This window comes from Anopheles arabiensis, chromosome 2, assembly GCF_016920715.1.
Source record: "Anopheles arabiensis isolate DONGOLA chromosome 2, AaraD3, whole genome shotgun sequence".
NCBI lineage: Eukaryota > Metazoa > Arthropoda > Insecta > Diptera > Culicidae > Anopheles > Anopheles arabiensis.
In genome coordinates, this window is record NC_053517.1 from 23,090,003 (window position 1) to 23,108,117 (window position 18,115).

Below are 18,115 nucleotides of genomic sequence, written 5' to 3' on the forward strand. Positions count from 1 at the left end.
TTGAAAAAGGAATTCCCCATCTGTCCGTATCCGGGGCGGCGCCTCAATCGTACACGTTTGCCCGGGAAGCGGTTGAATCATCGGCATCCAGCACACCGCCGCAGGTCGTTGCTTCGGACGAGGAGATGCACCGGTTGCACGTGCGCCGGGCGATGAGTAAGTGGAAAATTTGCAACGCAATGACCTGCCTACACACCCCCCCCCCCCCACTCGAATTTAATGTGCATGTTTTTTTTGTTTCGCTTGCAGATGAACGTTGCATTTCGATGCTCAACGAATTCATCCACAACACGGTAATATCCGTCTCGAAGCAGCTCAATGAAACGGACAACTTTCTCATGAAATCGCAGGTGAGTGAGCGTTATTGTTTTCGGTTTCCGGTGTCATCTACTGCGACACAGTATGCTGCAGGACCATTAACTAAACAAGGTACGTTTTAGATGGTGCTCCAGAATACAACCACATCCGTTAAAAAGATGAACGACAATACGCACCAAATGCAGACCAAGCTGCACGACATTCTCACGTTTAACTTTGTACCGAATATTAACATTTAAAGTAAGTAGAATGGTCAACCGAACACAGTATGTATCATCTTTTTTTTGCAAGACAGAAAGAACAGAAAAAAACGAAAACGTTTACAAAGTAAGTTAAGTGTAGAAAGAAAGTATTTCGATTGCGTACGGGATTTATGGGTAGAGGATTAGTCAAAGAAAATTTGCCCACCCTCCACACAGCAAGAAAGTAGCGATGCCACCTCTGATGCGCTAATTTAACACAACCTGAAGGTAGCTGCTGAAGCTGAAGGGGAAAAAACGGCACACGTCGGGTGGTACTGGCAGCTGAAAAGCGTTGCCAGGGAAACATACAAATTGCTACTGCGTGCGTGCAATCAGCGCCGAGAGTATTTCGCCTGCCAGTGCCTGGCATGGTGCGGGGAGAAAAAGAAATCCGTCGACGGACAGAGAAATTGACCATGCATCACGCCTCGCTCATTGAAGCAGGTCAGAGCACTGCTAGCAACGCAGGTGGAAACAAATGATGTTTTCTTTCTGCGAGGAATTTACTGCTTATGTTTATGTTTTCTTCATCTTCACACCTGCGTACGCGCGTGTTCGCTCGTGTGTCTGTGTGTTTGTATATGTACTATGCGCAAAAGATAAGCTTTTACGCCAACTACCCCCGCGGGCGGCCCCATTACAGAAAACGAAGACACGAGGAAACAAAAACTGCAAAAGCGCACGAAACCGAATCGCAAAGCAATACCACACCCGCCACGCATGACACTAGGTGGGTGGGTGGGTGGTTTGGGAAGGAATTGTACCATTGCTTATCTCCAACCGCTGCCACGGATGCGCACCACCACCACGGGCTACAATTAAGGGTGAAAATAGACAACGGTCGCGACAAGATTTCCAAGCCGGTGCACGCCAGTGGTACCGGGCGGATTATTCGCAAAACGTACCACGTACACGCCAACCACGAGGGGAATGGGAGGGGGGGAGGAGGGTTCCGTTCGCTCCAAAACGGTCCGGCCGAGTTTCGAGTGCCGCCGAAGAAGAGTCAACGGACGAGCGGTAGTTTCGCGCTATCGTTGCTCACCCATTCCGGTGTGTGTGCACGCGCTGGCCACACGCACTCGCAAAGCAGTGCGGATTATATTCGGAACGTTTGGTTGGTTTTCGGGATTGCTCGCTATGTGTGTGAGCGCGCAATGTGTCGAAAGTGGGTGGTGCGGGTTGGCGATCTGCCTGCCTGCCTGCCTGACTGGCTGGCTGGCTGGCTGGCTGACTGGTTGGTGAAGTGAAACACAATTTATGACTTTCTAATGAAACTTCCTGTGGGGCACCGCACCGCCCTTTCTGCGCTATTGGAATTGGAGTTGCTGTTGTATCCGTTTTTCGTTGGTGCCTTTCATCGATCGCCGTTGCCATCACTTGAGGATTGGAATGGAATTTCTAGTGATAACAGAAAGCGAGCGAGCGCACAAAAGTATGGCACAGTTGGAGGGAGGGGAGACCGTCGCATACAAATGAGATGATTGTGGGGTAGAACACTAATTGGGATGTTTGTTGTTTTCTAATCAAAAATTCAAAAGCTCAACGTCTCTGTTATGCTGTCTCCCCTCTCAAGGTGCGACAAGAGAAAGCATCATTTAAGCGACTCTTACTCTAGAATCCGATGTTCCAAAACCGATAGATAAAGGCTGCGGATAGGGGTGATCCTTAGCTTACGTCATAAAACTCGTTTGCATCACCGAGCGACGCGGGCGCGCTTTGCATAGAACAAAATGACGGCACCCCGCACCGCGCCTAGCATGATGATGGCTCGGTTGCATCCGCGTTGAATAATAGTTTTCGGTAGCCGCTGCATCGCGTCGAATGCGCCATCGAGCGCGCGCAAGCGACGAACCTGCCTGCCCTTCGCCAGATCTTTCACCGGTTTTTACGAGAGGAAAGTGAAACTTTTCACACATTACTTTCCACGTCTGTGCCTGGCTGCTGGGCAACCGGGCGTACCGAGAGACGCGTCCTCGCATCCGAGGGCGCAACATGGCACGAACTGGGACGCCAAAGTGACTTCGAAACCGGAACTTACATTCGGGGGGTAGTTTGGGTTGCTGCCGTGGTTTTATTTTTGTTTGGCGGTGATCACACACCGGTTGGATGTCGATCGCCCCATGGAAAGGTGTGGAACGATGGAGATTTTAGAAAAAAATAAAATAAAATAAAAGCATACCAGCATCGTACACCAAACTATCGAGGACATGCGCCATTCACATTATGATCATATTAAGGCATCACATAGCCGAACAGTCCGGGGAAGCTGTGGGTTAGTTTGGTGTACCTTCGTCAGGTTGGACTTCCAACGCTCCGCTATGCTGGACTTTCTGGACCGGTTTTTGCGTGTGTATGTGTGTGTGTGTATGTGTGTGAAGGCCCACCAGCACTGGAGGTCACGGTGAAACTTGAGCGAGATGGAAGGGCACTTACGCGAGCGAGCAAGGTATAACGATCCGTTTTTGTCCGTTTTTTTTGGATAAAGATCTTAACAATCTCCATCGACAAAGGCGGGGTGGAATTTCGTCGGCTATTATGTGTCCAAATCGATTGGAAATGGAGGATGGGAAGAAGAAGCAACCACGGATCTTCGACCGCGATGAGGTCGTGCCTTTTGTTGTTGCTGTAATGTAAATATGCAACACTTTCTCTGCCCGCTGGAAACAACGGCGAACGACGTCAAGCGACGAACCCTCGCTGTGGTGCGATCGGTAGGCCAGCGGTTGGCCGCACCCTCTAAGAGAAACAATTGGATGGTCAGGGAAAACGTGTGTGTGTGTGTGTCTGTGTGGCCGAGCACGTGTCAAGCATGCTGATGATCGGTAATGGGAGAGGCCACGTTTTCAGCGTAGTCGCACGTTCCACACGGAACGGATGGCGTTAAATTCGTTGCTGGCGACCTCGGCCAACCATCGGACTGTGGCGATGGACGATGACCGGGAAATGGCAGCGGGGGTGGTGGGGAGAGGACGGGGGGTGGAGAGCAAAGGAAACACTTTTATTTTCATGTACTTTTCCTTGTTTCCCCCCTCCGCTCGCGCTGGTGACCCAGCTGGCGCGTACAGCAAGTTGTGCTGAACCTTCTTTTTTTCTTTCTTTCTTTTTTGTCCATGTCCGTGTTTAGCTGGGGTGTGTGGAACTGGACTTTCTGTACCGCTGCGGTGTCAGTGACCAGCAGCATAGATTGGTGCCGCCAACATTTGCGATGAATTCCGAGGGGAATTGGTGAAATTGTTGTTGAAAATCACAGAGCAATAATATATTAAGCAGCGAGGATGTGGTTTCGTCCTCTTTGGGCGGGATGCTGTTTCGGGATTATTTCGCTCTCTTTCTCTGCCTTTCTCTCTCTCTTTCTCTCTCTCTCTCTCTCTCTCTCTTTCTCTCTCTCTCTCTCTCTGATTTCTTGGTGAAAAGGGGAAATGGCGCATTCGGGATGGAAAAGTTTAATTATTCATCCGAAGCAAAGTGTGTTAATGCTATCTGTAGCACCTACGGTGGATCCGGTTCGCGCCGCTGGCCGCTCGGATGGTGTGGTCAACTGGATCCGTTCCCGGCAACGGTATCGTCCACCAGTGGTCTCACCCAGTTGCGCACTTCTACCTCCCCTCCCCCCATCCCCCTTTGCTACAGATAGACCGGGGGATGGAGCGGAGGACCTTGATAAAACAGAGACGCGGGCCGAGAAGTTAAGGCACAATTATGTGCAGGAGCCTGACGTAGTTGAATAATCGTTCGACCGATTATCGACCGTACCCGGGAGCAGCAGCATGACCCGCCAGCGACGTTTATTTCCCTTTCCATGGCACGGAGAGTGTGCCGGGGAGTGAGCGAGGGGTGTTATCCGGCACAGAATACCGTACCGTTGCAGCCTTGGGGATTAACCTAGTGGCCACTAGGGTCGCGCGTCTCGCGGATGAGTAATACCCGGGCAGGATGTGTCTGTGTTAGTGTGTGTGTGACCTGGTGGAGACGTCCCGTGCCCGTGCCCGTCCGGCTCGGTGGCGGATGTGGAGTTGGAAAGTAACGGCATCGGAATCTCGGAATCGAATTATGGTAATGAGTTGTTTGCGGACACAACGAAAGCTGCGCATTGGTGGAGGGGGGAAAAAGCAAGAGAAAGAGAGAGAGAAAGAGGGTCGAAGCGCGTGCTCGGGCGATCTGTCATCTCGGGCGCTTTGGCAGACACTGTCGAAGGGATGGCAAGAGGATGGATCGAATGGGTCGGTCGCGGTTTGCTGTTTGCTTTAAATATTTACTTGTCGAGGACGGCCAAAAGGGTGCGTTACTTGGGTGGGTGACACCAAACGCAAGCCACAACCAAGTTAAAAGAATGGCGAAAAGGAGGAATTCGCATTCCATTGGGCGAAAACGACACAATCAGACACAAAAGCGACTCACTCAAACCTGCTAATTGGAGTTTGAGACCCTCCAAATCCGGGTGAGGATCCGTGAAAGAAGAGGGTTTTAACGAGGCTACTTACAACTCAGCGAAGCGTCTGCAAAAAACACTTCAGCTTCAAATTTTCCACCTCGCGGGGAAGCTTTTCCATTTAGCGATTGCAGTTCGTTTTTTTTCTGCACTGATTATTTTTCGCTCCAACGACAGTTGGAAGAAGCCGACCGCCGCTGCACCGCCAAGAGGAATAGACCGTGCCCCGATCGCTTTGTTCCCCAGCAGTGCAGTCGGAGGAAGATCGTATCTAACGTATCCCCACCGTACCGAGGTGAAAATTCGAAATTGGTTGCGATAATTTGCCAACAGTTAGCGTTATGAGGAGCCAGTTGAACAGTTAGTAGAAAGGTAGGAGGAAGAGGTGTACCGAATCGCGGCCGAACTGAAATAATGTACACAACCATTGCGCTTTGGGGAGTTTATTGTCTTCCTTGGCGTTCACTATTACGATGGGAAATTGTACCGATGATTACCTTTTTGTTTAGGATATGTAGCTCCCCGGGCGCAAGCTCGTCTTCTGCAGCACTTTGGACAGCGCGACCAGTGCAAGCGAAGAACAGATGAACAGAAACCCTGGCAGGGCATCGGTACCTTCTTCGTCGACAGCATCTGTACCGTAGGGATCCATATTCATCTGATAATACCAGTATGGTTCATAATGGACCATTTTTATTGTGCGAGGACACGATTAATACAGGACACTTCTTATGCACTAAGGCGTCTATTTCGGCGAAAGGAAGCAATTGAACTGAACAATTACAGCTTGCCGATCAATTCTATATAAAGGCGATCGTTATGCTACCCCATTTTCGAACGTAATGTAAGTAAGTTCTTGTACCTCGGTTTAAGGGTATGCTTGAAAGCCACAGGTGTAAAGCTGCGTTAGGTATAAACGACGATGGGATAGAATTGATGACAGGTAGTTTAACATTACTACTGCCACTTTCTAACAAGTAGCGTGTAGTTTTACAGGGTTTTTTTTTCTGGGGCTCTCTTAGCTGTGGGATACTTTCTTGACTCTTTCTTATTAGGAAAAGAACTTTATATGATGAGAATTGGAATCCATGGCACGCTTTTTGAACAGAAATTCCTATTGGATTTTCCAACAAGCGTGCTATAGAGTCCAATTCCTTTCACATAAAGATCATTCGTATAAGAAAGAGGCATGAAAGTATCCCACAAGTATGAGAACCCCTGAAAACCCCTGTAAGGACATCACTGTAATGGAATCGACATCGACAAAAGCTACACTCGATCACAGAGTATTTCTGCGCAATCACCACTTTTGGCGTAATCGCACTAATCAATGGCACGTGAGAGTACTCGGGGCTGTCCACACCGGTCCCACCTACTGTACTGGATGTGCTACCAGCGGCAACCTACTGGCAATGACATCTTACTCTAATACTGGTGACCGTAGGGCAAAAGAAAGACCAGCCAAACAGTGCTGTGATAGCTTCCTGCAACAACAACAACAACAACAACAAAACGACACCTTGTGACCCACGGATGGCTAGAGCTTTTAAAGAAATTACAACCGTTGTAGGGGGGATGGAGATACAGAGTGTAGCATGGACGAGGGACAGGTAGCGCGCTTATTAAGAAATCTCAACTGGAGCTTAAACCTTCACTGGGGGGGTGCACAAGAAAAGCACAACCCTCTCGCTCTGTCGTTCTCGATGCACGAAACGGAAAAGCGGAAAACGGTGGCAACCAGTGCAGCCCTGCTCCGGGGTATACGGTGGCTGTGGTGTCCGTGGTGTGGCCTCTTCCTTCACAGGGAAACGCATCCAAACGACGAACCCCCAATGGCGGCGCACTGTGCGCTCTGGGTTCGATGATCGGTCCGAGATGATGGGTCTCCCACCAGGCGCTTTGGACACGCGCGGGGCAATGGAATTGGGGGGGGGGTGAGGGATTGGCTCGGGGAAGAAGTGTGCCAGTTCCTCCCGCAGGGGCCCGGTGCGCGTATGTGTGACTGTGCGCCCGTGCGCCATGCCACTGATAATAACGAGTGCGGCGGCGACTCCACCAAACCCGGGACCCGGGATAGTAGAGGAAGATCGTTAGATGAGGGCGCAGATGGAGACGACGAAAGGCAGCAACAGACAGAAAATCCGAAAGGAAGAATGGGAAGAGCAAAGCAAGCGCGGAGCTGGCCGACGCCGAAGGAAAACGTGAAACCCGCCACGGAAAGAACCGGCCAAGGAAGGAATCAAGACGGAAAGAGCAAATCGACGAATCAACGGCACATTGGATCTATACATCGATGCATACACACACACACATACACACATTTGTAACACTTTTTTTCTCTCTCTCTTCTTCTGCTTTCCCTTCGCATCATCTCTCTGCCGCACCCTTTCTCCCGTTGGATCCCGCTCTTGCCACCACCGGTTCGAAAACGGTTGCTTCGCTCCCTTCGCGTTCCTTCTTCCCCTTTCTGTCTCCCGTTCGTCATCGGGACGGGTAACATCGTTTCGGCATCGCTGAACAGAGCCCCAAGACGCTCGCTCGAATCGAAGCTACACAAACCACCACCCCCTTCTTGTCCCCTATCCACCCTTTACCATCGTGGTGTTCAGCTTCTCCCTTCTTGCCGATGTTGCCGCTGCCGTTGGTGTGTTTGAAGCGCGATCGCGTGAAAGCGCCTGCCAACCCCCACACGAAAGACACACACACACACACGGCCATACACTTGGGCAGTGGGAAGGAATGGGACGGTATAATGGGTTGGCTTGGAAAGAAAGTACGGACGGAACACCGCTGGGGCTATGGGGGTCTCTCGCGGTCTCTCGCTCGCTCGCGAAGATCGGCGTCGTCGCGGCAAACGACGAACCCGGGCGGGGGGCCCAAGCGGAGCGGGGCGGTGGGGGGAGAATGGGTCCGTCCGGGTAGGAAAAAAGTTTTCATTAAGAGTTTGAGAAGTAGAAACAGTTCAGTCAGTATCGTGGTGTACACGGTGGAAGAAAGTAGTGTATCTGCGCGCCCTCGGTTTTTGCCGCTCAATATCTGGTGCGTGCGTGTGTGTGTAGCAAGAGAGAGAGTTGTAGTGCTGCGAGCGTGGTTAAGCAAGCGCCCGTACGGGATTTACGGTTTAGTTGGTATCGCTCTGTCCCCGGCGGCTGTAGCCTTTTGTTTTCGTTCTGCTGCGGCTCGGTTCCGTAGACACATCTTAAGTTTTAGTACACGTTACGTTTCCCAGTCAACAAGACCCCAAAGTGAGTAACTACTCCTGTAGGCTGCAGACGCCGTTGAGGGAACAGAAACTGTTGTTGCTGCTGCTGCTGTTGTTGTTGTTGCTGGTGCTGTTGCTGTCACTGTTGCTACGGTTACGACGGTGTGGTGTTTGATTTCCGCAGAGCTTATGTGTGAACATCTCTCTTGCTCGGAGACGTTCTGTACGGAAAGGTGTGCTAATTGGACATTGGACGGGCAGCGCCCTAGTAGGCGAGAAGTAGAGCACAAACGACTGTCGCTGCGCCAAGACACGAACCTCTCTGCAACACTGGGTAGGAGGAGGGTGAGAGCGCAACACAAGCGATGATGAATCTCTTCCCAGGGAAGAACCGTTCTTCAGATACCGTTTTCGATCTGTGTTTGTTGGAACAAGTGTCATTCGACGGGCAGCCTGACAGAAAATGCCCCCCACCCGCCTCCCCTTCACACCTGTCTCGGGAACAAGTTGGTTAAACTAGGGCGTCGTCAGCGACGGTGAAGGAAGAGCAAGAGCCCCAGGACTACTTTGATGACTCCTTGGAGAGAAGAAAAAAAACCAGATTACGGTCGGACCGAACACGCCAAACGTCAAAGCACGCACACCCATTCATCCCGTCCGGGATACATTGAAAGTGCAATTCAAAATTGGACCCTAGATCGATGAGCAGCGCTACCCAGTAGTGGATTGGACGAAAATAGCAATCGGAAAGCTCTGAGAAGAAAAAAAACCCAAAACCCACATCAAAGGGGGCCAAATCACCCCCACCCCCCGACCAGGCCAAGGGTGGCTGTTGTGGTGAAGTGTGTGTGTGTGTATGTGCGTGTGTGTGTGTGTGTGTGTGTGTGTGTGTGTGGGTCCCACTTCTTTTATGACCTGTTTTCCGGATTTCACCCCAGCCCCTCAATGGGAGGCGGCCCCCGTGACCAGATCCGTGTGGTTGGGGCTTTGTAATTTTCGGGAGATTTCGGCCTGTGGCCAGCGGTGATGCTGCTGCTGCTGGTGGTGCTGGTTGTGCTCCCCGGGTGATGGTGTGCCTTTGATCTCTCTTCCCGTGTTCGTTGCTTCTTGAAAGTTATGCTCTTTTTTATCCATCACCTCCCCTTTGGCCGGGATTGGTGTTTCGGGATTTTTGGTTGCACACCACACCCGCCTGCCTCCCTACCCCCCAAAATGGTGGACCAGCGGGAGAGAGGAGATGCTGTTGTATCTTTCTTTATTGATTACTTCCTTTCGTTTGGTTTTGGGCCGCATTCAAGGCGTATGGAAGCCCCTGGGGGAGGAGAAATGTGTTGGACCCAGATTCGAATAGGATTGATGGAGGTGTTCGCCCTCCACCCAGCGTGTTCCTTTGCGATATGGTGTGTAAATGTGTGTGTGACTGTGTGGTTTGTGCTTGTGCGTGTTCGGAAAGCAGGCGGATGAAAGGGGTAGAAGGGTTTGATCGAATGCAAATTCATGCTTGCGCCTCCTGCAGCAGGGGCCCGCTTCCCGGTGCTGCTGACGCTTGTGCTTGCGCTGCTCAGTCAAACAGACAGGGCCATAGCGAAAGAGAGAGAGAGAGAGAGAGAGAGAGAGAGAGAGAGAGAGAGAGAGAAGGAAAGGCCGTGAGAGGTGGATACGGTTGGCGGGGCCCGGCTGGCGGCGTATGTCGAACAGATAACGGTTCCAAATTGAGGAAAGAATCAATATTAATTATTATGCTGCTTTTGACCTAGAAATTCCTATCCGGTCCGGCAATCCGTCGGCCCAGCACTACTGACTGCTAGGCGGAAATCGTCGATCGTCGAACGGTTTGACGTCGGCTACTGGCTACTAGCCCTAGTGGCCCGTCTTCCGTCGACATTTTTTGGGATGGCTGATTAAAATTTCGCCAGATATGACCGTTGCCAGCAAAAGCGGGACACCTGTTTTTGGTAAATTTGTGCGTGTTAAAGATACCGCACAGGGAAACGGGATTGTAGGGATTGGCAGGGATTGCAATTAAAATACATTAAACGTTTAGTAATGCTGAGTGCTTTGATATTTACAGCCAAAGATGTATTAACTCAATCAACCAAACCTTCCCGTTTTGAATTTTAATTCCACTAACAGAGTCTCCGACAAGTTTCCGAATATATCTAACGATTTATCCCCCAACAGAACAGCGCAATCAAAAAACGGTGCTCATCAATGATGGCAGGATGTTGTGAGGGGGCAGCTTATTTGCTGCGAGCACCACGGCATTCCATGCTCCCCCTTTGCCCGGTAGCTCTTGGGACCTCCTTACCCCGCACGATTGAACGAGCGCAGTCACACACACACACACACGTCCACACTGACGTCGGGGTAGTCGGGGGAAACTTTCTCTTTTCTTTTATCACTTTCATTTCGAAACGGCGATGGACGCGCCACGCGAGCCTTTTGAATGAGCTCATCTCACCCCGAAAGAGAAACCGCCCCCCTGGGTGCGTGTGTTATTTTGTTTAATAAGAAAAGGCGCACACACACGCACACGCACACACGTACGAGAAATCCACTGAACGTCTGTCCATTTGTCTTTAGAGTTCGAGATTGGTAAAAAGTGAAAAGCCCGGTGTAAAGATCCTGTCCTGTCCGATGAATAAGAGCGGAAGGTTCGTCGTCTGTCGCGCCCGTTGAAGTCTTTTGTGCGTATCGCGCGGCGGGAACGGACGATTTGATCGCTTTTACCACGGCAAACCATGGCTATTCCGGGGGACATTCAAGTGGGTTCGCGTGACACAAACTACACGGACACAAGGCTTTTCAAGGTTGCTTTGGAAAAGGCGGTTTGGCGTAAAGCATTAGCCCCGGTCGGCGGTGGCGGTGGTGGTGGTGGAAGAGCGTACGCGCACCGGCGGGAAATTGGAGCGCGAATGTTTTCCCGACTGGGGAGAGCGCTCTCCCAATTGACCGCGTCTAATCGCGGGCAATTGGTACACGATTAGCATACTTTCCTCGGAATCGGGCCTCGGGGCTGTCCATATTTAAATATGGAGATGAGGCTTCATACCCCGCTTACTAGATTGATGGTGCCCCACGCTCAGGGTAGGGAAAAGCTTCCATATTCCACCGAGGCGCACAAACCGGAGACTGCGAACACAAAGTAGGCCACTGTGATGATGGGGAAGGGATGTGGCAAGCGCGCGCTTTGCTTTTTCCATTGATTTCTCTATCTGTTGGAATTATCTCGAATTTCGTATTCCTCCCTTAATGTGCTTCCCACCACCCCTCACCGCTTCGGTTTCGGTCCGGTGTATTGGGGTTTGCACGATCGATTCGATCGTTCCAAAATCAATGTCGGCTTCAGGAACACGGATTTTGTGGGGCGATTGAAATTTTATGTTCCTTTTTGGATTGAGATCGTATCACACTCGTTTCACGCATTTGATGCGTTGCGTATGCTGCGTACATAAGGAGGGGGGGGGAGAGGGGATAAAAAAGAGATAAAAAACTAGTCAAAAGAAGCGGAAGCAGCGGGCGAAAGTTGCTCAAAATTAATGTTTGGTAAAGATTGTTTTCCCTGACCCGTGCGGAGTCCGCACCGCGAAACCGGTCCGATTAGGGTTTGTGGCTTCTATTTCGATAATCTTGTTTTATGTGTTTTTATTTTTCTCGCTCTCTTTCTTTTCGCTTCTACATCTTCCACTTCTCGCTTCTTCTTTTTTATGCCTTTGACCACACGCACAACGCACAAGGTCTCGTCAAAGGTGGTTGGAGAAAGTTGATTGAACCATAATCAAGGTAACCTGTTTGAACTTTCCATTTCTTCAAATGCGACCACCAATGTACGTGTGTGTGTGTGAGAGAGAGCTAAATTCTATGCAATCTCGAGTTGAATAAACTTATAACTTAGTAGGGACACCGTGCCTGTCAGACGCGCGGAGTCTTCGTTTCGGTTATTGGGAACTTTTGGGACTCACTGAAACTGCCAAACCCATTAAAAAAACGGCACTAATGGACGTTAATATTTTATGTTGAGTGTAGCTCGTTTTGGGAAATGTACTGTAAAATCGAACAGAACAGTTTATGACACACAGGAAGACAGAGAGGAGTTGCTTGAGAGTAAGAAACAGGTTTGAGATTTCGTATTCTCACCCACATTTTTCGATGGGGTGGACCAGGATGAGAAAGGAATTTCAAAAACCAATCTCCAGCGAGAGAGAGAGAGACAAAGAGGGCTAATTAATGGTGTTAAGAAAGGGCACCTCTTAAGACCTCTCGATACAAAATAGAGGAACAAAACTTTCAGTCATCGCTTTTTTGCTTTTTTTTTTGATTGGTCAAGTGAAGTTTGTATGATGCTTGGTCCAAGGTAGCCTCAAAAAGACAGAGAGAAAAGAGAGAGCGAAATAGAAAGTTCACTTTCAGCCACCTGTTGCGTTGGCTCCTGTTCCTCCTGATTGGAAGAGTGAAATCGTCTCCACACTTCGGTTCCACAGCAAAACATCGACCCGTCGTCGATTAATGATTCGGTCGATGACCCGTTCTCCCTTCCCACGCGGCCAACCACCGAAAGCGCTCAACCACCTCTTCAAGGAGAGGATAGGAGAGGCAATATTTCACCCCCTTTTTAAGGGATGTGGAAATAGTGGGGCGTAGTAGTGGCGGGGGAGGTTTATGATGAATGCATAATTAGCATACAACTCTCTACGCGGCCGGTGTGGCTCACCCAGTAACACCGTTTTGCGCGGTGTTCACGCAGAAAGAAAGAAAGTTTGCGCAGAAATCGGGTTGCGCAGTGGGCGAAGGCGAAGAAGGCGAGGCGATAGTGATAGTGGCAGTGTAGTACAGCAATAGCAACAACGAGGAGCAACATTCATCAACTGTAGTAGGCATTGAGTTGATGCGCACAGCAATTCAATTTAGCGCGATTATCGTTGTACGCGGGGGGGTAGCAGTAGCAGTATGTTAGATTTTGTTGTTTTTTATTTACTAACTTTGGCTTTATCTTCCCCCTTCTTGCAGAACATATAAAAATGAAAGTCACATTCCTGTTGGAGCTATTACTAATTCTGATCATCATCGCATTTGCTGCCTCCAAACCGGTCAGCGATGGTAAGTGATGACCCGACCCTCTTCGAAGGGGGAGAGAGATCTTTGCATCTGATGCTCGTCTCCAGTGGCTAATACCAGTTTATTGCTCCCTTTGCCAGAGGGACGAAATGCACACAAAGGCACGCTCATCTCGCGACAGGCGGCCGAAGATCTGGCTGGAGCAGTAGCACCGGTTGATGGCGCACCAGTGGTTCCCGTTGCCCCGGCTGCCGGCGGTGATGACGACGACGACGATGACGACGATTCCGATGAGTTCGATCTCGGCGACGACGACGATTCGGCCGAAGACGACGATGACGATGCGGACGACGATGATGACGACGAGGAAGACATCATCGGTAAGTGTAGTTCGGTGGTGTTGAGCGATTAGGTGCACGGCCGCTTACCCCGTTTTTTTTTGTGTGCCGCTCGCCCGAACAGGATCGGTCGAGGATGAGATCGACGACGATGACGACGATGATGATGATGACGATGATGATGAGGTAGCGGCACCGGTGGCCCCGGCGGCGGTTGTCGACCAGCAGAAGCAGACGGCCAACCAGGTGGCACCGGCGGCTGCGGCGGCCGCTGCTGAGGACGACGATGACGACGATGATGACGATGATGAGGAGGACGATGCGCTGTCTTTTTTTGGTGATGACCTCCTAGGCGCCTTCGACGATGATGACGACGACGACGACGATGATGACGATGATGATGACGATGATGAGGATACGGTTGCCGCCGTCCAGCCCGCCGTCCAGGCCGCCGCCGCCGTCGCCCAGCCCGTCGCCCAGGCCGCCGCCGAACCGGTGGCCCAGGTCGCGGCCGCCGCCCCGGCCGCCGCCAAGAAGACGAAGAAGAAGGTGGCCGCCCAGAACACGCAGGCCCTGCTGGATCTGGCCGATGCGGCCGCGGCCCAGAACGAGGTGGACAGCAGCGCGGTGAAGAAGCCGGCCGAGGAGCTGGACGTGAACAGCGAGGTGAACAAGATTGCGGAATCGCTCACCAGCCAGGGAGGCGCAGGGGACAGCGCGACCGAGCCGGCGGTGGAGGAGGACGGAGAGGAGGAGGAGTACGACGAGGACTCGCCAGAAAAGGTACAAACTCAAAACACGAATAACAATAAAGTTGACGTTGTTGCGAACGCTCCAGCTCAGCCCGTAACCGTGACGAAACCGGAGAAGAAACCGGCGACCGGAGACGATGACGACTACCTGTCCGCCCTGGTCGGCGACGATGACGATGACGACGACGACGACGATGACGATGACAGCGAGGAGACGCCAGCCGGCGCAGCGGCAGCAGCCGCCACCGGCCAGAAGGAGGACCAGCAGCAGCAGCAGCAGGCGGCCGCGGAAGCGGACGATGACGCGGAAGACGACGATGACGACGATGACGATGACGACAGCGACGAGCTGATCGACGAGAGCGCGGTGGAGGACATTGCCGAGTCGGACGTGTGAGTTGGTCCGCTGACCGGGCGTGTCCCATCAGCGGCCCACCAGCGCCCACCAGCCCAGCCCCGCCCCGCTCAACCCGACTCCAGCAACACAGCCGTGCCGATATACCGAAGGAAGTAGAAGGCGAACACCCAAACACCCTAGCACGAAGCAGCCCCTTTCCCTCCCGCTAGAAACAGATGGTGGATAATAGGTGAGAATGGGGGAAACAGTTATTGTGGCACAAAGGGGGGATGATGGGGTGGTGTGGGGTGGGAGTGGGGGTTAGTATGGCAGCGCAATGGCCACGCCTGGCGTGTATGGGCCGGTGAAGCAAACCAAACTGTAAAGAATGACGACGATTGTCCTGATGCGATATTCCCTGGATGCGATCACAACTATCCTCCCAGCTACCTCCCCCATCCGTCAAAACCCGCCCCCAAACTGCGCCACTCCAACACAGCCCCAGCCAGTCATACGTAAAGAGACTTTGCTTTTCCCACCAAAACCCACCAAACTACGCGTCCCCCCCCCCCCCATCGTGTGCTGGAAGAAGAAGTATAGGGGGAGCGGAGATTCGTTCGCGTGCAATTTCATCTGCACACGCAACTGGCGCAACGACTCATGCTGCTTCAGTGCGCGCTAGAGAGAGAGAAATGACCCTAAGCCCCTAACACTTCGATGCGAATCCCTCATGCATGTCCGTTTGTGCCTCGTTCAAGGAGGTTCAAGAGGAGGAGAGAGAGAGAGAGAGAGAGAGTAAGAAAATCAGATAGATAGATAGAGCATTAGAGCATAGAGAAGACGCACGCGTACCCGTACCCACACGGCAACGGACCACAACACCGACGCTGCCGATACTAATCGGGCACAATCGACGCCGACAGACCCCGATATGGAAGCCGTGTTTGATGGAACAACCCCCTCCCATGGGGAAACTGGGGAACAGGCCGGGCAACTACCACCACCACAGACGACGCGGACGTAAACGAGAAGCAAGAAAAACCCCGAACACACACTGACTAGGAGTTTTAAGCTAATTTATTTATTTATTTAAATTATTTATTTATTTAATTTATTCGTACGGATGTGTACAACAATCAAAGGACAACACAACACCACAGCGACTTTTACTACTGCTAAAACCATCTCTACCACCCAACTGCTAACACAAACACGCTGTGTGCTGCAAAAGAAAAAAAAACACTGCTGGAACTCTTTTTTTGCGTGTGAACCAAAAGAAAGTGATAGCCGCAGACATTGCTCAACAGTAGAACACGTACACATACACGACCACATGTTACACAAGTACGAAAGGACTCAAATAAAGAAGAAACGAACAAAACGGACGCGAGAGATTGTAAAAACAAAGCACCCAACACACTCCTCCCGTCCTTCTTGCGGTGGGCGTGTGCGAGTTTCGAGTTTTTTTAGTATCGGCGTCCGAATCATGTGGCCCCAGGGGTCCGGATTTCACGTGCTCGTGTTGTCCTGTTCCTCCTCCTCGGAGTCCGAGTTGGGCGCAAAGAGTTGGCTACAGCCGGGCTGAAAGGCGGGATTGAACGTTGGCTCGAAGCAACGGCGGAAGATGTGGCGCAGCTTGGCCTGCTTTCGCTTTCGCTCCTCAATTACGTCCGGTGACTCGGGGACACTATCGTCGGCCGGTTTAGCCTGCTTGCGCCCATCGCCCGGTGTCGTCGCTGGTTCGTGCCGGGGTGGTGGACTTTCCGCCTGGGGTCGTTTGCGGGAAAACATGGAATCGGTGCTCCTTACGGCGGACAGATTGCTGGTGGCCTGTTCGATCCTTGGCTGCGACGCAGGTCGGTTGTTTCCCGGGATGGAAAATGAATCATCCGTCAGGGTCGGTATCGAGTCGAGCCGGTCGAGCGGCTGTGCGTTTGTAGTTTGCTGTGGAAAGTTTAAGCCCTCGAGGAAGGGAAGATTTTCCGTGTTCTTTTCCAGCCCGAACAGCGCCTCGGAGGAAGGTGCACCAGCGGGGGAGGCACTTGGTGCGACCGCACTTAACCGTGATGGTCGCAGCAGGTGTACCGAGCTCTCTTCCGCGGGTCGATGCGTACGTTCGCTGCGTATTACTGCTTTGCCGTTCGTTTCGTTGCGTAGCACACTGTTGTCACGGTGTGGCGTTGGATTCGGTTGGGAAACGACGTTCTGCGACGATCGATCCAGCTGGGCGTGCGGCTCCGATGCGGCCGTGTTGCCATCGTTACCATCGCTGGTAATGTCTTCGGTTAGGTACGTGTTGATTGCTTCACTGTCCATAGCAACGGAGCGGTTGGACGCGTTGCGATCGATCCCTTTTCGCCGATGGGCCCGACGGCTGGTCAGCTGGGCGGAGGGTTTCATCGTGCCCATGATGAACTTGGCGTGCACCACCTCGCCCTTGCTCATCTCCAGCATGAGCGGTGAGCCGGGCGCGGAAAAGCTCATGCGCACGTTCAGCTTGTTCAGTGAGGCGAACATCGTGATCGCTTTGAACTCTTTGTAGCAAAAGATAAGGTTCGCCTTGCCGGCCAGCTGGTACGCCTGGAAGGCGGACGAATCGATCGAGAGCGTCGAGCGGAGCGTGGAACGATCGGCCTGCTCGTTGTCGACGTAGTTGGAGACGATCGTTTTGTCCTCGTTCAGGTCGAACGAAATTTCATCGACCGAGTGGTACAGATGCACCAGGATGTTGCTGAACACTTTGTGATTGCCGACGATTTCGCTCGGGTACGTTTGGGACAGATTGAGCGAGTTGATATGTTCGCTTTCGAGGAGAAAGATTTTGTGCGTCTTCAGCACGTCCGACTTGCAGCGGAACTGGAATATGATCTTCGATTGGTTCACCTCCAGCCAAATTTTGCACGTTTGTATCTAAAAACAGAAACGTTGATTAAGTGAAATCACACGTGCTAACGCGTGGTCCAACAACCGTGAACCTTACCGTGGCGAGGCTCTTGAAAATCTTCAGTATTGGTTTGACCGATATCTTGCAGCAGTTTTCATCCGGCGTGTCCGAGCTGCCCTGCTGGAAGCTGATGAAAAAGTCGCGCCGAAACTGTACGACCGCGTACGCCGTGTTGGTGGAGTTGATCGTTTTCAGATCGAGCCCGTCCGGGGTGGCCTCGAAGTAGAGCTCGTTGCCGATTTTGGAGAAGCAGTTGACAGCACGTGCCAGCACTGGGAAAAGAATGAGCGCTTATCAGAATCACAAAACAACAGAAGTCCAAGAAAATGGCATACTTTTCACGTTAGCACCGGGTAGAACGAAATTCATCGTTAGTTATTCCACCAGCAACAGAAAGAAAGCACGAGAAAGAACCGCCAAGGTTTTGCGAAACCAAAACAAACAAACTGCCGGGAAGTTTGACAACCGAATGCCGGCGATCTGTCAACGTGTTTATAC

At 51.8% G+C, this 18,115-nt stretch overlaps 2 protein-coding genes across 4 annotated transcripts; one reads left to right on the top strand and one right to left on the bottom strand.

Annotated features, from left to right (window-relative positions):
* The first annotated feature begins 455 nt into the window (after window positions 1-455).
* Window positions 456-16,080, top strand: LOC120904118 (coiled-coil domain-containing protein 1-like). Of its 3 annotated transcripts, none has more exons than XM_040314091.1 (4): window positions 456-558; window positions 13,199-13,288; window positions 13,387-13,626; window positions 13,709-16,080. In XM_040314091.1, the coding sequence occupies exons 2-4, from the start codon at window positions 13,210-13,212 to the stop codon at window positions 14,731-14,733; spliced, it is 1,344 nt and encodes a 447-aa protein (XP_040170025.1). In that variant the 5' UTR covers window positions 456-558; window positions 13,199-13,209; the 3' UTR covers window positions 14,734-16,080. The 3 variants fall into 3 exon arrangements, with proteins under 3 accessions (XP_040170025.1, XP_040169868.1, XP_040169947.1); XM_040313934.1 differs by lacking the exon at window positions 456-558 and adding an exon at window positions 7,962-8,234; XM_040314013.1 differs by lacking the exon at window positions 456-558 and adding an exon at window positions 7,966-8,028.
* On the bottom strand, window positions 15,733-18,111 carry LOC120904046 (cell cycle checkpoint control protein RAD9A). Its single transcript, XM_040313808.1, has 3 exons — window positions 17,953-18,111; window positions 17,654-17,889; window positions 15,733-17,583 (listed from the first exon to the last, which is right to left on the bottom strand). Exons 1-3 carry the CDS (start codon window positions 17,984-17,986, stop codon window positions 16,183-16,185), a joined length of 1,671 nt encoding a protein of 556 aa, XP_040169742.1. The 5' UTR covers window positions 17,987-18,111; the 3' UTR covers window positions 15,733-16,182.
* Window positions 18,112-18,115: the final 4 nt, after the last annotated feature.

Coding starts and splice junctions, on each gene's coding strand:
- LOC120904118 (XM_040314091.1), top strand. CDS start 13,210: ATGAAAGTCACATTCCTGTTGGAGCTATTACTAATTCTGATCATCATC. Junction 13,289..13,386: donor CTCCAAACCGGTCAGCGATG/GTAAGTGATGAC, acceptor TCCCTTTGCCAG/AGGGACGAAATGCACACAAA. Junction 13,627..13,708: donor CGACGAGGAAGACATCATCG/GTAAGTGTAGTT, acceptor TCGCCCGAACAG/GATCGGTCGAGGATGAGATC.
- LOC120904046 (XM_040313808.1), bottom strand. CDS start 17,986: ATGAATTTCGTTCTACCCGGTGCTAACGTGAAAA. Junction 17,890..17,952: donor ACCCGGTGCTAACGTGAAAA/GTATGCCATTTT, acceptor TTCTTTTCCCAG/TGCTGGCACGTGCTGTCAAC. Junction 17,584..17,653: donor TTTTCAAGAGCCTCGCCACG/GTAAGGTTCACG, acceptor TTCTGTTTTTAG/ATACAAACGTGCAAAATTTG.